This window comes from Pogoniulus pusillus, chromosome 21 (genome assembly GCF_015220805.1).
Source record: "Pogoniulus pusillus isolate bPogPus1 chromosome 21, bPogPus1.pri, whole genome shotgun sequence".
NCBI lineage: Eukaryota > Metazoa > Chordata > Aves > Piciformes > Lybiidae > Pogoniulus > Pogoniulus pusillus.
Window position 1 is genome coordinate 17,787,431 of NC_087284.1, and position 21,040 is coordinate 17,808,470.

Sequence of the window (21,040 nt, forward strand, 5' to 3'; positions counted from 1 at the left end):
CACAAACATCTCTGTAAGAAAAAAGTCCTTACCTTTTAACCTTTTTCTGCACTTTTGCCTTAAAACACATTTTCCCATAGACTGAGCCAGCTCACAGTGCAGAACCAAGCCTATTGGGTGTGTCCTGCTACTGAAAAAAACACATACAAATCAACTTGGTAGGCAATTAGGACTTTATTCTAGGATGTGAGCTGAATCAAGAGCATATGAAGCAAAAAGCCACTAGAAAAGAAAGGGAGGGGGAAAGAGGCAAACCCCACATAAAATCTTTCTGTTGTAGCAAATAAGTTCAAATGCAACAGTCCCCTTCAGTAAAATGGATGCACAGGGAAGAGGCATATGCAGATGCTCTGAAGGTCACCTAGTGCAGTGCTTTTAATGTCTAAGAAAGGGGTTTCCCCCCCTGAAAATCTCTAAGCCAGAAAAACTGCTTCAAGTAACAAAGAAGACCCAAGTAAAAACGATCTGTTAATTCCTCTTGGCACTGTGGAGAAGGAAGGGGATAACATATCCCAAAGGAGTACGCATCTTTAAGATGTATAAACTCACAAGTCCCTAGAACACGTCTGCTGTCAGACCAAGTACCAATTTTTTCTTCCTCATTTAGAAAGCCAAGTGAAGTATGTCTGTTAAAAGCACAGGGGGATGGTTTCCTGGAGTTAAAGGTACTTAGACCAAACAATCTGCTCACCAACGAGGAAATCTCAGTGAGCTACATTCCCAGCAGACCTCACCCTTTGTCTCTGTCCAGCACCCTAGCATTAAAAGCTGACAATTCTCTTCAGTTCTAGGCTGTACAATCACTGAGAAGAAACATTAAAACAAGCATTTCCTTGACAGTCTTGATAGGGAAGGCCAAACACTGCTCTCCTTGAACTGTCCCTTCACATCCATTTCCATACCAGTGGAAGGAAGCTGCGAGCACTCACGGAGAGCAGGGCTGGCTCTAAGTCAGAAGTTATGGTTGTTTTTATGTGCCATCCAAAATTGGCTAGCAGGACCATTCCTGTGCTGTTTGCCAGCTTAATTCTAATGCATACCTACATATACATATATGTGCTTGTATAATACATAGTAGCTTCTGATTATAAAACAAATGCATTTGATTTTCAAACCTGATCTTTGGGACTCTATCATTTTAGTGGTTGACCCACTAAATCCACAGATAATATCAGCTGAACAATCATAGAATGGTGGGGGTTGGAAGGGATCTCTGGAGATCACCTAGTTCCAGGGTAGGTATAGGCTGGATATTAGGAAGAAGTTCTTCACAGAGAGAGTGATTTCCCATTGGAATGGGCTGCCCAGGGAGGTGGTGGAGGCACTGTCCCTGGGGGTCTTCAAGAAAAGACTGGCTGAGGCACTTAGTGCCATGGTCTAGTTGATTGGTTAGGGCTGGGTGATAGGTTGGACTGGATGATCTTGGAGGTCTCTTCCAACCCGGTTGATTCTATGATTCTATGATTCTAGTTCCACTTTGCCTAACACAGTACCATAAACGCATCATCACCTTAGAAACTGCTTTTACGGGGAGGGGAGGGGATGGGAGGTGAAGGGGAGGGTAGTTCAATAAAACCAGTGGCAGCAATGAAATTCATCATCAGGGCAAATGTCAGTCAGGCATTAAAAAAATACATCTTTGAAGAACTGCTTTGGTTTGACAAAAAAAAAATACACTGGAATATTCTACGTAAGGACAAAGGCATCACACTTAGGAATCTGGATTCAACACCAGGACTGTACATTGGCTACTCTTAATAAACCATCCAGTAGCTACAGCTTCAGGCTGGGAACACCACAAATTTCTGTACCTTCCCTGAGATCAGTGATCCAAAATAAATAGCCCTGTAATTGTAACAGTATAAACTCTGGATTTAAGTCTTCGGTGCACGCCGGTCCTCAGGACCCCAGGAGAATGGGAAGCAAATGTAAACACAGCAATGGTTTCGTCAGTTACAAGTTACCCTCAGTGACAGCTGGAACCTATGTGAGATGTGGCATCCCGACATTGAAGACCCATCCTTTGTATCATACAAAATGCTTCTCCTAGTTGGCTTTCCTATCATTGAACCCCTGAACACATCCAGCTGCCACGTGGACCTCCAAATCGCAGCTCCTCCTCTCTGCATCCTCCTTACAGTGCCTTTACAGACCCTCTCGCTGAGGAGCTTACTCTTGAATAGAGGAGTGGCGAATGGATCTGTGATAATCCTCTGGGCTAGTCACAAGTTCTGGCAAGTCATAGCCTCTCAGAAGATGTCCACTGTTTTGTTGAGCAAAGTAATACAGCTGCCTGGCAAACATTGGCTCGACCTTGAGAACAGACAAAAGGTTAATTAGACACGTGACAGAATGCCATGCTCCTCATCTTAGCTGGTTACCACGGTTTTCAGTTCAAGACAAGGCAGGAGGAACCAGTTCTGCCTCCCAGAATGAGAAAACCATTTCAGTGGTCACACCAATCTGTGTCTTAAGGCAGGCATTGCCTGTTCTGCTGCCAACACGCTCCTTAGCACAGATGTCTTTCCAAGGCACATACCGTGACACAAGTGATGTACAGTAGCCCCTTGGCCAGCCCCTGGGGGTGACCAGTGCCTATGGGCCAAGCATCTCCAAGGCCACTCAAATGCCACAGGCCAACACTCAAATGCATGGCAAAGTAGTGAAGGTCTCATCTGCCTTGTGAAGTACTTTGAGGACTTAACTCAAAGCTGAAGTACTTTAGCCTGGAGAAGAGGAGGCTCAGGGGTGATCTTATTACTGTCTACAACTACCTGAAGGGACATTGTAGCCAGGTGGGGGTTGGCCTCTTCTCCCAGGCAACCAGCAATGGAACAAGGGGACACAGTCTCAAGTTGTGCCGGGGTAGGTATAGGCTGGATGTTAGGAAGAAGTTCTTCACAGAGAGAGTGATTGGCATTGGAATGGGCTGCCCAGGGAGGTGGTGGAGGCACCGTCCCTGGGGGTCTTCAAGAAAAGCCTGGCTGAGGCACTTAGTGCCATGGTCTAGTTGATTGGTTAGGGCTGGGTGCTAGGTTGGACTGGATGATCTTGGAGGTCTCTTCCAACCTGGTTGATTCTATGATTCTATGAGGACTTAACTCAAGGCTCCACAGCCTTCAACTAAACTGAGATACATCACCAAATGACTGTGTTTGATATTAGACTTGAATCCAACCCCAAGGTTGCTCTTGTTTCTGCTCATTCAATCTCTGGTGAGCAATCTGCTCAACCACCAAGAGGGATCTGTATGATTTCACACTGCCCTCCCTTCTGCCTCTTCAGAAACTCTTTTTACACCTCACAGCTTTGGGCTTTCACTGCAAATATTTAATCTGCACACTGAGAACAAACACCTGAAGCTCTCTCTGCTCTCAAGGAACAGATAGGCTGTGGACAACTCTTTTCCACAAGCCCTTCCTGCTAGTCAGCCACCCCCTCCACATTAAGGCACAGGAATCATTTTTGGAGGAAGGCTCAGGAGAGACTTTCTCACTCTCAACTACCTGAAAGGAGGTTGGAGTGAGGTGAGGGTTGGTCTTGTCTCTCAAGCAACAAGCAACAGGACAAGAAGAAATGACCTCAAGTTGTGCTGGGGAGGTTTAGAGTGAACATGAGGAACAGCTTCACTGAAAGGATTGTAAGGGTTGTCAAGGTCTGGAACAGGCTTCCCAGGGCAGTGGTGAAGTCCTCAAGCCTGGAGATGTGGTGCTGAGGGACATGGTTTAGTGGTGACCTGGCAGTGTTGGGTTAATGGTTGGACTTGATGACCTCAGTGGTCTCTTCCAACCAAAATGATCCCACAAACTATACGTTACATGGCTCTCGCCTCCGGAAAGGCAGAGACCTAGACAGGATCACCATGTTGGAGTAGCCTCACTGATCCCCCTTTCCTTCCTCTCATCAGCATTCAGAGGCAGCTGAGCACCTCCATCCCACCATTGAGGTGATGGGAAGGTAATGGAGCAGGTGAGCCAGCAAACTCTTGGTGCATAGCTATTTGGTGAGATGGTAGAGCTCCCCAAGCCCACAAGCCAGGACAGTCCCACATGTGGAGCAGGTAAGGGGGAAGCAAAGTTCTGGAAAGAGCAGGAGGCACAAGCTTACAGAGAAGCTTCTAGGACAAGAGATGAAGAAGAAGACTTGAGAGAGGATACTAAGAAAGAGGGATGGACAGATGGAAAGCCAAAATGAGGGTGGAAGAGTGTTCCAGAAGAAACAGGACAAAAAGCTACCTCTAACCAGCCATCATGCAGCTGGGGGTAGTTTTGTGAGCTTCCCACCTTCCACCCCAGAGACTTTGGTGTGCAGCAGGGTGACAGTATGAGAGCTAAGGGGAGGCCACAACTTGGACAAAAGGCTGACCTGGGGCCTGTGCTGCTACCAAAGGGCTTCCAAAAATTGAAGAGAGGCACAAATTTTGCTCCCAAGGCTGCAGTAAGCTAAGCCCTGCTGCTGGGGTGTGCATTATCACCTCTCTTGTGGTTTTATGGGCCAGTACAGCCAATTTAGAAAGTACCTGGTCTCAGTCTCTGTCATCACACCCTCTCAGACAGCATCCCGAAACACTAGCTCTGAGTGAGTGTGAACTGTGGTCAGTCAGCTCAGGAGCTTGCAGCTGCTTTAACCCCAAAGCTGCACAGGCAGCCCCTGCAGCCAGGCTGAGGTTCCTGACATGCAGCCTGGGATTCTGCAGCACCTTCAGGCGCAGCACTTGTGGAGGCACCACATCCTTCACCACCCTGGCAGCACAGATAGCTGCACGTATGGGCTAGGGCAACAAAATGCTCCAGCTCCTCAAGGGTACCTTTCAGCTTCGGGTTCTGAAGGTATTTGCAAGAGATCATAGACAAGACTTAAGTGCTACAGTGAAGGAAATGGAATCACAGAATCATGAGAGGGTTTGAGTTGGAAGAGACCTTTAAAGGTCATCTAGTCTAACCACCTGCAGTCAGCAGGGACATCTTCAACTACAGCAGGTTGCTCAGAGCCCCAAACAACCTCGTTTGGAATGCTTACAGGGATGGGGCATCTACCTCCTCTCTGGGCAAGCTGTTAAAATCAGGTGCTCTGCCCTCCTGAGGGCTACCAGTCAGTCCTTGTCAGACCTGGAGATTCAACCCTGGTCTGGGTGGTGCTGCATTTCCAGGAATTGTTACCTCCCTCACTACCTACACAAAGCAGAAAAGCCTTACTGGCAGATTCACATCCTCCAGGGAGCATGTTTCTTTTAGGTAAGGTAGAAGTCCTACTTACATGGGCTGTAATTAGTTTCCTCTGCCTCTGTGGATCTGGAAATTCCTCCCCGAAGCACAGAGCAACCTGGTACCGTGGCAGTGGACGTCCATGGTGAGCAAAGGCTTGCAGCTCTGGGAGGAGAGAAAAGCCATGCAGGTTAACCCCAGCAGGCAGGGAAGCATCACGCAGCACTCGCTCCCAGCTGCAGCAGAGGGGAGAGAATTGGAAGGGCAGAAGGAGGACAGCTTGTGGGTTGAAAACAGTTCAATAGGTAAAAAAAGGCCCCCCCCAAAAAAAAAAGACAAAACAAACCAAAGCAAACCAAGTGATGCCAAAAGTAATCGCTCACCATCAACTAGCCCATGCCCAGACAGCCCCAGGCAACAGTAGCCTCTGGGAAAATCCCACCCCAGTTTCACCACTGACCATGAGGTCATATGGTCTAGAACACCCCTTTGGTCAGCTGGTGTCCTCCCCCAACCTCTTGTCCAGCCCAGCCTACTTCTGTGGGTGCAGAGTGAGAAATGGAGAAAGCTTTGAGCTGTGCAAGCTGCAGCTACAACACCCCTGTGCTGCCAGCACTGGTTGGATCACAAAACCAAACCACAGCATCACACGGGCTGCTGTGAAGAAAATTAACTCCATCACAGCCAAAACCAGTACAGGCTGGTAAGGAAGACTTTGTGCATGGCTCAGCTCCAAATGGAGGACCACGGAGCACAGTAGAAGGTAAAGAGAGCCCAGGGGGAGATGAGAGAGGTCAGGAAAAAGACAAGAGGCAAGGAGAAGCACTGAGTTTGGACACTTTCCCATAGACCAGTGGACACTGCATTTTTTCTGTCTGCTTTGCCTCACAAGTTACTTTATGTGCACAAACCAAAATGTTCTCCAATTAGTAATTTTATTGGGCCTCCAGGCAGAACCTCCCAGAGCAGACACTGGTAGTAGCCAGAACTTGCTCAAGTGGACACCCAACAGCTGCAGTGAAGCCATCAGCCTCTTAGTAGAGACAGAGACTCCAAGTGCTGCCAGCCATGGAATTCATCCTAAGCTAGACACAGCCATGGAGCCACCATTCTCTTCATGGCCAATGAGGGGGCATCAAAACCTGGGTGCTAGGTTGGACTGGATAATCTTGGAGCTCTCTTCCAACCTGGTTGATTCTATGATTCTATGAAAACATGAAGGATCTGATTTAAGCCTTGCACTGAGCTGGTCTGCTGGCCTCCTGTATTCCTTTCAGCAGCCCACACACTTGCACAGAGGGAAGAAGTCACACTGTATTGTTACTCCAATAGTCAAAGTGGTTCCTATGACAGAGAGCAGAGGAAACCTTTATAGGAGGCTTCTACTCAGAGCACAACCATCATGTTGTATTTTATACACTGTATTTCCTTCAGGGAAAACAAAAAGCTGCATCTGACACAGCATCCTCCTTAAAGCCTGCATTATGTGAAGCATTTCCACAGAGCTGACTGGCAAAGATTGCATTTTCATTGACCACTCTGTTGGTGCTTGCTGGAAGCAGCCAAAATCCACAGAAAAAAACCAGTGTCTTCTCACAAAGCACCCCCTGAAGAGGAGTCTTCAAGCTTGGCAAGATGAATGCCACCCTTCCTGAAATGCATCCCTGCCATTTCTGCTCTGACCAGAGCCTTTCATAGAATCAACCAGGTTGGAAGAGACCACCAAGATCATCCAGTCCAAGGATTTCAGTCATTTCAGACCAAGGTATGAATGCAGAGTGTCCCAGCCCTGGCTTGGGATTACTGGTTTTACTGGAGGGGTCAGTTGTAAGGGTAAAACAATGAGCAGCTCACTTAAAACAGAGAGTAAAGCTTAGCTCTACTCAGAGTCTCCCTCAAACCTCTGCTTTCCTCTTTTTTTTCCTTTCTTTTTCTCCCTCAGCTTCATTAGGCCTCAGCAATTCTTCATGGACCTGAGGAAGAAAGCCCTTTTCCTTCTCCCCCAGCAGGATAATCAGGGCTGGAGGTCAGCCTTGCACTTCTCCAAACCTTCCCACTCACTCCATCTCCCCTTCCAGGCCTAAGCACATCCTCTAACCATGCAGGGCTCCCCATGTACCTTCCTAAACGTTCCCTAGTCCCTGATACTCCAGGTCCAACTCTTTCTGCCAAACCAAACCTCCTCTGGCTGCTGCCTTCATGCTCCCCAGTTGCTGCCTTCTGTCTCCTGCTGTCCATCCAGCCCAACTCACCCCATGTACTACTCAGTACTCCTCAGAGGCTATCTCCCTGCTTTCTGATTTACTGCTCTTTTGACCTTCTCAACAGTACAGGCTGCTCAAGCCTTGATGTTCTGGAGCAGTTTGCAGAGTCCAGATCCTCAGTGAGACCCTAAGCACTGTAATCTACAGCAGTTCTGCCCCTGCCCCTTTCTCCAGGTTCAAGGATTTCTCCCCTGGCAGAGATGTCCTGCCACTCTTCCCAAGGGAGGTCCAGTTTCCTAAGGAGGGGGGTGGGGGGGAGGGGATCCTCTTGCTTGCCTGCATTCTGGGGCCTCAGTACTGTTGTGGTGGCAGGGAATCAATGTGGTCAAGTGACAGAGGGAGAGGAATTCAGGGGTATACAGGACTCCAGGACAAGTACATTCAAACCTGCTCAAGTCAAGCTGCTTACAAACCTAGCTGAGCACCAGCACATGCCCAAACTCACTTTGCACAGCCTGCAGCAGATGCCTGCAGCCACACATCTGGGTTTGCACAGGCACTGGTGCAGGAGCCATTCAGGAGGAGGCAAAAATAACTACTGCTTGGCCCTTATCTTTGGGGTCAGGCATCTAAAAAGAGACCTCCTGTCAACCGTTTGGAAGAACCCCAAGCACGTCTGAAAAAGCCACCTGAGGAAAGGGAAAGGGCTTTCCAAAACCATCAGCAGCAGCAGAATGATGTGCCTTTGAAGCAGCTTGTGACTGAAGTCCAAGCCAATGCCCTGACCTCAAATTCCCCTTTTTAACTGTCAATTCTCACACCCAGGATGAGATTTCTTTCTTTAAATGCATCTCTTGCTTGACCATCTTGCTAGGATGGTGCATCATCCCTGGAATATAATGTATGTTAGAGCTGTTGGCTTGGGTTTGGTGGGTTTGTTTCATTTTGGACAGGAGTATTGTCCCAAGAGAGTCATGCCAGCATTGATGCCCTCTTCTAAGGGGGAAACAGCCCAACCCCTAAGCACACCATTCACTTACAGCAATGCAACAACCTCAAAAGACACCCAGGGCATATTCCTGCTGCCCAAGCTGTCCTGTGAAACAAAGACTGTCTCCCAGCTTCTCCAGGTTGAAAACTTTCCTCCCTCTGACAGCTCAGGAGCACTGAGAAGTGGAGTTGAGACCATGGGCTGGAAGAAGACACTGTCCTGAAGAGTGTCCTTGCCCACTTTGTACTGCCCATGGCGAATCAAGACCTTCCCCAGAGCTCTGGAGAGGTAACCATCTCCTTGCTTAAAGTATTAGGAAATCTCAGCACTCCAGAGCTTGTGAAATCCTCTTTACCACCAAGATATAATTTAAACACTGTCAAAACCTGAGATGCTTTCACCTGAACTTCATGCTGGTATTTGTATGCTCTGAGCAAGATCTCAGGCATACTTTGGGTCAAAAGCATCATGAATACAGACCACAGACCCATCTAGGATTTCTATGAGCAGATCCAAGATCAGGATGTGCTTCCCTCTGACACTCAGTTTGTGGAAAGACTCTTTTGTTAGGTTCCTCCCTACCCTTCTTAAAGAGGTGTGGAATTTTGGATGTCACCATCAGCTCACTCCTGCTCGTGTGTGCAGGGGCATTGAGGATGCATGGAGAGCAGAATTTGACAGGATTACTCAGGAACTGACTACCCCTTGACTGCTCTTGGCCAGGAGAAGTGAGGGATAAGCCTTACTGCTGGTCATAAGGTTATCCAGAATAAGCCCTCCTATAAAGCTGGAGAGTGACCAGGTGACATAGAACCATAGAATGGGCTGAGCTGGAAGGGACTTCAGAAGGTCATCTACTCCAACCCTCATCTGCACTCAGCAAGGACATCCTCAACTAGATCAGGTTGCCCAGAGTCCTGTCAAGCCTCATCGTGAATATCTCCAGGGATGAGGTCCCAACCACCATCCTGGGCAGCCTCTTCCAGTGTTCCACCACCCTCATGGCAAAGAGCTTGTTCCTCACATCCAATCTAAACCTGCTCTTCTCCGTGACATCTGCAGAAACACTACCAAAGCCACACTGGAAGTTACCTGCCAAAAACTGCTGAGTGTCAAAGAGCTTGCAGGTCTGGTCTCGCTCCAGCTTGTTGGGGCGGTCACTGCAGAGTGCCAGAGGCCCATCCCAGTAGATCCTGCTTTGGCAAAGTCTCTTAGCATAGAGGCCATCAGGTGCCATCCACAGTATTACTCCTCGTTCCAAGTGGCTCAGCAGTTTTTCTATGTTCTTCCTCTGGCCATTATCCTCTGGATAAGGGAAGATTACTTGCTCCAGACTGCTGACCTCATAGCTTTGGCCATGGGATATTCTACAACCCTCAGGACTAGAAGTTGTCACTTCCTTGACCAGTATTTCACGGTAATATAAGCAGATGTGGAGTCGGCCATCTACAAGAAGGGGAAACAAAAGAGAAGAGCATCACTTTGATACACCAGTCTGAACATTTGATGTTTCAGAGCTGCACTAAGACCAAGGGACAAGTCTGAAAGAGATTTCTGAGCCTGCTAGGCACCACCACCCAGAAGGTAGACACCACCATGGAATCATAGAATCAAGCAGGTTGGAAGAGACCTCCAAAATCAGCCAGTCCAACCTAGCACCCAGCCCTAGCCACTCAACTAGACCATGGCACTAAGTGCCTCAGCCAGGCTTTTCTTCCACACCTCCAGGGATGGTGACTCCACCACCTCCCTGGGCAGCCCATTCCAATGCCAATCACTCTCTCTGGCAACAACTTCCTCCTAACACCCAGCCTAGACCTCCCCTGGCACAACTTGAGACTCTGTCCCCTTGTTCTATTGCTGGTTGCCTGGGAGAAGAGACCAACCCCCTCCTGGCTACAACCTCCCTTCAGGTAGTTGTAGACAGCAATGAGGTCCCCCCTGAGCCTCCTCCTCTCCAGGCTAAACACCCCCAGCTCCCTCAGCCTCTTCTCACAGGGTTTGTGTTCCAGGCCCCTCACCAGGTTTGTTGCCCTTCACTGGACACCTTCCAGCACCTCAACACCTCTCTTGAATTGAGGGGCCCAGAACTGGACACAGTACTCAAGATGTGGCCTGACCAGAGCTGAGTACAGGGGAAGAATAACCACCCAGAAGGCAGGCTCACAACAGCCAAAATTACATACATAATACAAACACTAAACCTGTTGGTACCTAGTGGGATGAATGCTCTCTCATTTTATTGTCAGGGCTACTGATGTGGGAATTTTGTAGGAACTAACACCCTGCAGACTTCATGTTTCCATTTAAAAGGAAAAGTCTGGGCAGGACAAGTTGTCACTGGTCACATTTTCTGAGGTCACATTACAATTAAACCCACGGCTGAGTTCACTTCCTCAGATTTACTCAGGAAGTAGCTGTTTCTCCCCAGATTTTGCATAAAAGAGGTTTCTGCAGAAGGGACCTGCAAGCTTACACTGAAGAGAAGCAGCTGCTGGCTCCAGCTCCCCAGCCTGGCTCTCAGATAGCTGCTTGGTTGACTTGGCTGACCCCTGAAAATCACACTGCACTGTATAGAAAGAACTACAATATGTGTGTGTATGAAATGTGCTTCCATACACACACACCATAGACACAGGTACAGACCCTGGTGCAGGAGAACAACCCTGCTCAAGACACCTGATCAGCATCATGCTACAGGCTGATCCATTATTGCTGTGAGCCCATCCATTTCCACACCACCTCCCAGGTTTTATTTAGTAAGTTCCTTGGCATCCAGATGTCTGCAGACCTGGCTGAAATAACTTCCCTTTCCCTTCCCAAATGCCCCATTTCATTTTCGCCAGGAATCATTAAGTGGGTGGCACAAGGAGGACCATAGCAAGGTACCTAGATAAGACTAGGTTTTGGGGGGGCTCATAGAATAGAATCAAGCAGGTTGGAAGAGACCTCCAAGATCATCCAGTCCAACCTATCCCCGATCCCTATCTCCTCTGGACACAATGTGTTGGAGGGACAGCAAGGATATCAAGTGAAAAGCTCAACTAAAGTCACCAAGCTCCTCCAAACTATTGAAGCTCCCCTCGGTGGCTCACTGAAGAAACCTGGCACTGACTTTGCCAGCCAGCAAAGCGCTTCCAAACTTCAATCGCCTTCTTCTCTTTCAGCTGGAGCTACACACACTTAAGTATCCCAGAAAACAGAGGCTAAAGCCCACACACCAAAATGAATCCACTCAAAAGCTTCCTTCTTTTTTCTTCTCATCAGAACGAAGAGATGGTGCCAGGGCAAGACAGAAGCAGAGCCTGTAGCCATGCTCTGCAGAAAGCCTGGAGGGGCTTGGACCTTACCTGACAGGGCGAGGGCTTCACCAGACCTTATGCTTGGCTCGATCGGGATGCCAGGAGTCTGGGACTCGGGAGGGGCACAAGCATAAAAGGTTCCTGTCACCTGACAACCTGTTTTCACAAAAAAAAGTCAGTAACCACTGCCTGAATGCCAAAGAAAAGCTTGGGCAGAGATCACACAGCCATGCACAAGTGAGTTTATCTGGATCCCACCAGGATCTCTCTCTCTTCCCCCCTTTTTCCTCTTTAAAAGATGCTGTTTCCCAGCTTTCCCAGGTCTGCCAGCTCAGCTGATCCATCTGCACCTCCCCTTGTTTAGGCTGTATTTGGATTCAAGTCTGCATGAAATACCCCTTTAGCATGTCACTGTTGCCCTTGGTCCTGTTTCCTTAGGCAGCACGTTGTCCTGTTGCAGAAATGACTGGCATTTTTCACTAGAGTGCCCTGCAAAGCTGCCTGCTTCAACCAACCAACCCCAGGCAAGGAATTTTACTAACATCAGGTACAGCAGTACTGCTGGAATTGGCACTGCTTAAAGACTGGGTAAAGAAATGTTTGCAGCAGGAGGTTGTTAGGGCTTTGCTACTGGGATTATTCTTAGACTGATGCCATTCAGTAGGTGGGTTATAACAGAAGATGTTTTCCTCTCTCCCTTAACACCAGCAGATGTCTTTGGAGGGTGGTGGGAATGACTTGCAGATAAGTAAACGCTGTGTTTCCCTGGTGGTAGGACCCACCACAACCAGGAGCTGGAGCAACGTGGTTACAAGACACCCATATTTCATAGAATCAGCCAGGTTGGAAGAGACCTCCAAGATCATCCAGTCCAACCTAGCACCCAGCCCTTGACACTTTTAATGAGAAGCTCAAAAGCAACCACTAACAACTGCCTCCAATCCCAGAAAAGGTTGGCTGCAGCAGAGGATGTGCCTCAGGACTTTCAGCCTGCCACCTCCACTTCTCATTTGCAAGTAGCTCAACTAAGATCTAGTGGAGGCTTGCAAAGATGCTGAGGGGATTGGAGCATCTCTCCGAGTAGGAAAGGTTGAGAGACCTGAGTCTGTTTAGCCTGGAGAACCGCAGGCTGAAGAGAGGATCTTCTCAATGCTGGTCAATACCTACAGGGCAGGGGACAAGAGGATGGGGCCAGACTCTTCTCAGTGATGCCCAGTGACAGAAGAAAGGGCAATGAAACACAGGAGGTTCCACCTTAATATGAAGGAAAAACTTCTCTTTCCTGTGAGAGTGTCAGAGCACTGGGCCAGGCTGCCCAGAGAGAAGTTCATAGAATCATAGAATCAGTCAGGGTTGGAAGGGACCACAAGGATCATCCAGTTCCAACCCTCCCACCATTGGCAGGGACACCCTACCCTAGATCAGGCTGGCCAGAGCCAGCCAGCTTATGGAGTCTCCTTCTCTGGAGAGATCCCAAATCTGCCTACACATTGTGAACCTGTGGATAACTCTGCTGCAGCAGGTGGGTTGTACTGGATGATCTCCAGAGATGTCTTCTAATACCCACCACGTTGGGATTTTGGGACTCTGCCTAATAACCCAAATATTCTACCAGAGAATGTTGCCCTGTACTGAGCATTTCCTTTTTAGCAGAGCCAAAGTTATCTCTGAAGAGCTGTCCTCTGAAAATGGAGCATCAGCTCCTACAAGTTCCTTCTCACTTTCCATCCCTTCTTGATGCTTGTCACACAGCAAGTGCCTGTACTGTCAGGTGAGTTATCCTGCACAGAGTCTCCTTCCTCTTATATCTCAGCCCCTGCAGAGTTCAGCATTGGCAGTTCTAACAATTCAGGCTTTTTTTTCCTAAGGATGCCAAGCTTGGAAAGCCACAACTGTGGCAGGCTCTTCAGGGAAGGGAACATCCTTTTACTCTGTCTCTGCTGTACCAGCCCCAAGAGAGACTCAATCCATGACAAGTTGTCCCATTGCCACAGCACTGAAGTCATAATTTCAGCTTTGCTCTGGGGACTACAATGCCATTCTAACCCACAAGGCTGGAGGGAAAACCTCACTGATGTCTGCCTCAGAAGGTCCAAAAGCAGAAAGCAGAGCTAAAGAGCACATGTTCCCATTTGGGGTTTTGGCAGGGGTGGTGGGGGAGTTGGTTCCCTTCTTATGCTCAGGGCTTTGGAGACAGAAGACAACTTTTGGGGGGGGCTGCCTTGTGTCAGCTCAGAGGACTGCATAGCCCACACACCACACGTATGGTGGCAAAGCAAAAGCCTTGAGGACAAAATCTCCTGCCATGGTCCCCATGGCTCTCTTTGAAGGGAGCCCAGCACCCATCTCCGGCCACTTCTGCTAATTCCTGTCAAAGCCACAAAGAAGAAGCCTGAAATCTGCTGTTTTTCTAGGTGACCCACCCCAGCAAGCAACCCTCAACAAGAGCACCTTACCGTTTTCACAGCCAGGTCCTTGCCAGTGATGGCTGCGAGCTGCAAAGGGGACACTGGCACACTGGTAGGGAATGTCAGGATGTGGCTGCTCCGGGGCAAACTCCCTCCAGTTCCGTTCGTGGGGCACCATGTAGTTTGGTACCTATGTGATTTAACAAGATCATTCTTTTACTCAGCAGCTGTCACACCCACTGTGATGCACGGATGGCATCACCTTCCACATCACAGTGCCTTGGTTATCTCTGACAAAGCCCATGGAGCTCTGAGCTTTGCCCAGGCTACTCAAATGGCACTTGGCCACCACCACAAATGAAGCTTTCAAGCAAACTTCTCAACACTGGTGTAAATAATAAGCAGAGTGGAGTGACAAAAGTCAAAGCATCACTGGTAAATGCCCTGAAGAGCAAGGCTTTGCTGAGTGCATGTACTCTGGAATCAACAGAAGGGCAGGGCACCAGGGTCTATCGCCCAACTGAAAAGGGATAAACAACGCCAGCTGAAATCAAGTACCCTGTGGCCTCACATGACATTAGACAAGTTGCTTCTTGGATTCTCAGCCTTTGTAATAAAGTTTCTTCCCAGGGAGAGCTAGAGAGCAAAGACAGACACAGCACACAGCACAGAAAGGACGCTGCTCAGCGCACAACAGCGAGCAGAACGCGTAGCTGATGTCATACCTGAGATGGTAGTGAAGTGTAAGGAGATGTTATTGGAAAGGAGTGGTTCATCATTAATGGTTGCTCCTCCAGGCTGATCTGTTTTGCACCTGAATTCGTGAGAGGGATGAAGACAAATGTCAACCACAGCTTAAGGAAATCTGAAACTGGCACCCTGAAGACAGAATCCCAGCATGGTGGAGGTTGGAAGGGACTGCTGGAGATCAGCTAGTCCAAGATCGCTGCTGAAACAAGGTCACCCAGAGCAGATTGCTCAGTATTGCAATGTCCAGGTTGGCTTGGAATGTCTCTAGAGAAGGAGACTCCAGAACCTCTCTGGACAGCCTGGTTCAGTGCTCCAGCATCCTCACAGTAAAGAAGTTTCTCTTCATGTATAGGTGAAACTGACAGATCCATACAACCCAACTTTGAAGATAAATCCATACAACCTGACTTTGAGCAAGCAGAGGACTAAAGTGGGGCAAGATTTGGGACAGACTTCCTGGCAGTCCATTCTGCTGGGCTTTCCAGGTCTCCCAGGGAGTGTTGCTCAGCCACACCCAGATGGTGGGTACCTCCACAATGCCCTCCCTGGGTCCTTCTGTCGCTAGTTGCTTCTTGGAGACAAGGCAGCTGCAGGCTGGGCATCCTTCATTCCTAACTCCTCCTCCTGCAGCAGTTACTCATTGTCCAGCTCAGAATACTTCTGCCCTTCCCTGTATTCCAAACCAAGATCCAGCAAGCAAGTTAAGGAGGTTCTTTGCTTGGTTCTAGCTACACAGAGCTGGCAGGAATGCTCTAGCTGTAAAAAGGATTCCGTCCGTGATGTGCAGGACACTCATCTGCAACTCCTGCAAGGTCTCCCTTCCACTACCCTGACTCAAACACCAGTGGTCTTTACACAGAGGCAGCCTTGTGAGTCATCAAGACAAGCTGTACTTGAGCTCTGCATTTTAGCTCCTTACAAAGACTTAAAAAGGCTGTGGGGCCATCCCAGAAAAGCACATTTTGGTCCTCATCTGCTTTAAATGGGACATATTTACACTCACACAAGGAATCTGAGATGTTTTACCTTTTTTAGCTCCTTCTGGCACTATTCTGTACACTTTATAGGGATCTGAGATGTCCAGCTGGCTTCTCTCCACCAGCTCTTCAAAGTCATTGCTCTTGTTCAAAGCACACCTTAATCTTGTCTTCCAGGTAGGGGGGTCTGGTTTATCAATGCCCTCTCTGAACTTCCCTTTGAAAAGAGCCCAAGCCTGGAAACATTTGAGACAATCAAAAGAACAAGGGGGAAAAAAAAGAAAAAGAAAAAAAAAGGGACAAAAAGAGAAAAAGGAATCAAATACAAGGTACAAATCCACAGTGCTTGAAACACCATCTACCTGTGTGCTCATATGTGCATGAATTTTGCTCTCTATAGGTTGAGGCTGGCAAAAAAAAGCAGCATGGTAAGGCAGGGAAAAGTTGAGCGGGGAGAGAGGGGAGAGAGGGGAGAGAGGGGAGAGAGGGGAGAGAGGGGAGAGAGGGGAGAGAGGGGAGAGAGGGGAGAGAGGGGAGAGAGGGGAGAGAGGGGAGAGAGGGGAGAGAGGGGAGAGAGGGGAGAGAGGGGAGAGAGGGGAGAGAGGGGAGAGAGGGGAGAGAGGGGAGAGAGGGGAGAGAGGGGAGAGAGGAAGAAATAGAGGTGCTGCAGTCCTACAAGCACTAAGCTCCACAAAAGAAGAGGGAAAGGGCATGTGGTCTCGACCCGCAAACGCAGGGGACGCCAAGGCAAGAGCCAGGGCCAGCCAGCAGAGCCAACTAAAGAGGAGGAGGTCACCAAGCGTGCCTCCTATGACCCCAGCCCCATGCTGAGCCCTACCTTGAAGAGGGCAGCGTCCTCCTCGCGGTTGTAGTCCTGCTTGCCAGCGTGCTTCCAGGGGATGCGGAAGATGCTCTTCTCGTCGTTCTCCCACACCAGCCCCGGGTACTTGCCGCTGTCGATCTGGTCGATCAGCCACTGGCGAAGTTTCCCGTTGCCGCAGCTCACCGAGTTCATCCCGCACTCACCTGGTTCCAAGTTCATGCCACTCAGCGTCAAAAGGTCGGGTGGGGGGTTTGGGATGCCTCACCGAGCCCACCTCTCCACACACGCCCAAGCACCGGCTCTCAGGGGAGCTGCAGAGGAAGGAGAGAGCAGCAGAATTGAGGGGGAGAGGAAAACCCACGGGTCAGGTCCTGATCGAAGTCCCCGTGTAGAGCCCCACCATCGGTCCCCAGGGCCACACGTACGACATCAAACAGCAGCCTCTGGGTGCAAGTGGGGCCTCCAGGACCCGGGAAACACGGTACAGAGCCTCAGGAAGCTGGGCACAGCCCCACACACCCCTACCCAGGCACCACTCATGCTGCAGACTGACAAACTTCCCCCTGTCCCGACACTGTTTTGCATGAACTTACAGGGGGGGTGGGGGGCTGACATTTTCACTGCGAGTGACTTGAGGAACAAACCCTTTGTCCTGCTCAGAGGTGGGTGGGTTTTTTTAATCCTATTTTATTTTCTAACCAAATAAAAGAGAGGAAAAGGGCACCAGATTTTTTCTGTTCATCTGCTAGGGGACATACATGGTGTTAGCACACACAGAATTTGGGGGGATTCACAGAAGTTTGTGATTCATACAGCTGATAAGTGTAAGATCAAAGGAGTTTTCACAAGCTCACTTAAGCAAGACACACTGGAATGTGTTATGTCCTACACATACCTACCCCTCCAGCTGCTCCCAACGTGCATAGATATAGTAGGAGCCAAGTCTATAGACTGCAAATACCTGTAAGTGGGAAGACACCAACCTACAAAAGAGCCTGGCAAGGGGCCCTTGTCCCCAGGAACACAAGAGCTTGCAGCTAGCAGCACAGAGCCCTGGCTGTGTGCAGCCCTAAGTGGTGGGAAGGTCCTAATGTGAGGTCACCAACAGCAGTGATGGGCGTTTGGTTTCATCTCCCTGATCTGAAAGTGCTTGAATGCTCCTGAAGCTTCATTTGGTAGGGTACCACCATCACCACCAGACTTGCACCTTAATAGATAGATGTGGTTTAGTGGTGACCTGGCAGTGCTGGCTTAATGGCTAAACTTGGCAGTCCTGGAGATGATTCTATGATTCTAATAGAATCATAGAATCTACCAGGTTGGAAGAGACCTCCAAGATCATCCAGTCCAAAAGTCATTCCTTTCCCATGGTCTTTTCTTCTAGTCACAAAGAGGACTTTAAGAGGTCCTTGGAAAGGTACTCATGAGAGGCAGTAACCCTCACACCTCTCCTCACCGACAGCATCCCCCAGGACACTAAACATAGAATCATAGAATAGAATCAAGCAAGTTAGAAGAGACCTCCAAGATCATCCAGTCCAACCTAGCACCCATCCCTATCTCCTCTGGACACAATGCGTTTGAGGGACAGCAAGGATCACAGACAACAGAATCAATCTCATCATGGTGGGTGTCAGAAGAGACCTCTGGGGGTCTCCTAGTCCAAATCCCCTGCTAAAGCATAGTCACTCACAGCGGGTTGTCCAGGATTGCAGTACTTAGGTGGGTTTGGAATCTCTCCAGAGAAGGCGACTCCACAACCTCTCTGGAACAGAACAGGTTCCTACTAGAGCCTGTACATGATGCCAGACAGTCCTTTCCTATGCCTTACAGAGGGCGCAAAGTGTGTCCACCCATCCTCTCCCACAACTCTCCTCAGGGCACTGAGAATTAGACACACGGACACCTGCAGAGCATGGAGCGGGCAGTGCCGGGGCCAGCGCCCGCTTCACCTCGGGAGCAGAGGAGGGACAGGTATTCTTAGTGTGCTATAACTAGGGAGGAAGCCAATTATTGGGGGGGGGGGGGGGGAATAAAAAGGAAAACCAAAAAAAGTCTAAAGGGTTGCTGAGGTGCTGCCAGCACCAGAAGAAGCTCAAACGGGGACCAGGGGGGACACCCTCACCGCCCACCCCGCCGCACTCCCCGGCCCGTCGGGTCCCGCCGTGCGGGCTGCTCTGGTCGGGTCCCGGAGGGGGCTCCGGGAGCTGGGGTTGGGGCAGAGGAATTCCTGCTTCTTACCTCTGTGGCGGCTCCGGGAGCGGGCAGGAGCCGCCGGCTGCCGGGGCGGCTGCTGGGACCGGGCACAGCGTGACTGGGCCGGTGGAACCGGGAAGTTTCTTTATATGATGGGAGGGCAAGAGGAGGAGAAGGAAGGGAGGGGGGGGATAGAGGCGGTCCCCGGCCCGGAGGTGGAGCCGGCGGAGGAGAGCGGGGACTTTGCGAGCTGGAAAACATCTGAGGCAGTGACACATGCCCGTTGCTGGTAAACACCGGCGGCGGGGTGGGGAGCGCTGAGCCCGCGCTGGGTTTTTTGTCTATCTCTAGAGCCAGACACATATACATAAATAGCACGGGGAAACTCCTGCCCATGGCAGCCAGGCGGCTTTTACTGTAAAAAGACCCAGATAGCTACACCCACCACAAACGGCGGCTGAGACGGCGCCGGTTGGGCCCCCGGGGTGCTCGGAGAGGCTGCGGGGACATCTGCACACCCACCCGTTCACTCGCTCGCTCACCCATCCGTCCATGCAGCCAGCCCTCTCTCTGCCTCCCTCCTTCCCTTTCCAGCCCTCTCTCTGCCTCCCTCCTTCCCTTTCCCTCTCCCACCGCGGCATGCCTGGGGTGGTACCTCCCACTCGCACTGCTTGCCACCCATTCTGGCTTTGCCTGGGCCGCCAGGCTGGGATGGTGAAGGGGATGACGGAGAGGATAAGAAACTCTCTGAAGTGAGGGTGAGTCAGTGGGCTCGGAGCTCGAGGGTCTCCCCCAGAAATCTGCAAGGTGTGAAGCACGGGACAAAGTTGGGGGGAGCAGTGGTGTTGGATGCTGCAAGCAGCGAGATCCAACGGAGCAGTGGCATCTGGAGCCTGTGGAGCTGCTCCTGCATCACTGGGCACAGGGGATGATGCGCTGGGACTGCCCATCTTAAGTACCAGAGCCGGGGCTGGGTGCTGGAGAACCTCAAAGTCCTCTAACGCGGTAGGGTGACAGCGCAGGATCCAGGCTTGCATGAAAGCCGTTCTCGCCACATTTCGGATCTGAAACACGTGTTTCACGCCACAACACTTTTCTTCTTATTGTTCTGTTTCAACGTCTCCAACACACATCCATCCACATCCTTTCTGCTGTAACGTCTCAGCTCAAGAAACCAGTCATCAGGCTGCGCTGGCAGGCTGGAGGGTACCCGCAGGCTCCGGGATATTGCAAATCTTCAACGCCATCTTCTGAAATTTACATGTCATTATCACCGCCTTCTGAGGGAGAAGTGAGAAGCACAGGAGGGTTTAGAGAGCAGGTCTGTAACATCCCATCCACCCTCTAAAATAAGAGCTGGCAGTGCCCCATCCCAAATCTTTTCCATCGTGAGTTAAGGCACCCCTAGAACATTAACATATGTCTCTGAGGTTGAAAGCGATTGATTTGAGGCCACCAGCCATCGAGATGAGCAATCACAGCTTTACCAAAAAGCATCTAGAAAGGCTTCCTAAAAACTGGGTTTCTGTTCCTAGGGGTGGGAGTGTGGTACTCAGGGTGCCAGCAGCAACTTCATTGAGTACATCCTGAAACACATCACTGTAAAACAAACCCTCCTAAGGGCTTTTCTCTTCTGTGGCTTTTGAAAACAGCAAATTCTGGGTCAATGTGAAACATGCAGCTTTTGACCTGCATGAGGTTAAACCCTCCAGAGGTAAAAACAACCCCAACACTTTCCTTAAGTGCTGGAGAACATTTTGGGTAAAACAGCTCTGCTTGCCCAAAGAAATTCATGGATGGATAAAGAGGTGAACGAGTTACACATCTTATGGACATATATAGTGATAGGATGAGGGGTAATAGCTTCAGAGTGGAAGAAGCCCCATTTAGGTTAGATATTAGGAGGGGATTATTCCCCATGAGGGTGATGAGGCACAGGAACAAGTTGCCCAATGGAAGAAGCTCCATTTAGGTTAGATATTAAGAGGAAACTCTTCCCCATGAAGGTGATGAGGCACAGGAACAAGGTGCCCAATGGAAGAAGCTCCATTTAGGTTAGATATTAGGAGGAAACTTCCTCATGAAGGTGATGAGGCACAGGAACAAGGTGCCCAATGGAAGAAGCTCCATTTAGGTTAGATATTAGGAGGAAACTTCCCCATGAAGGTGATGAGGCACAGGAACA

General features: G+C 49.8%; 1 protein-coding gene across 1 annotated transcript; it reads right to left on the reverse strand.

Annotated features, from left to right (window-relative positions):
• Window positions 1–2,169: 2,169 nt before the first annotated feature.
• IRF4 (interferon regulatory factor 4) lies at window positions 2,170–18,962 on the reverse strand. The gene is made up of 9 exons (XM_064160731.1): window positions 18,901–18,962; window positions 16,675–16,970; window positions 15,886–16,072; window positions 14,835–14,923; window positions 14,158–14,299; window positions 11,750–11,857; window positions 9,492–9,845; window positions 5,257–5,369; window positions 2,170–2,313 (listed from the first exon to the last, which is right to left on the reverse strand). The coding sequence occupies exons 2-9, from the start codon at window positions 16,876–16,878 to the stop codon at window positions 2,170–2,172; spliced, it is 1,341 nt and encodes a 446-aa protein (XP_064016801.1). The 5' UTR covers window positions 16,879–16,970; window positions 18,901–18,962.
• Between the last annotated feature and the right edge of the window lie 2,078 nt (window positions 18,963–21,040).

Coding starts and splice junctions, on each gene's coding strand:
- IRF4 (XM_064160731.1), bottom strand. CDS start 16,878: ATGAACTTGGAACCAGGTGAGTGCGGGATGAACTCGGTGAGCTGCGGC. Junction 14,300..14,834: donor ACACTTCACTACCATCTCAG/GTATGACATCAG, acceptor TAAATCACATAG/GTACCAAACTACATGGTGCC. Junction 2,314..5,256: donor GGAAACTAATTACAGCCCAT/GTAAGTAGGACT, acceptor TCTGTTCTCAAG/GTCGAGCCAATGTTTGCCAG.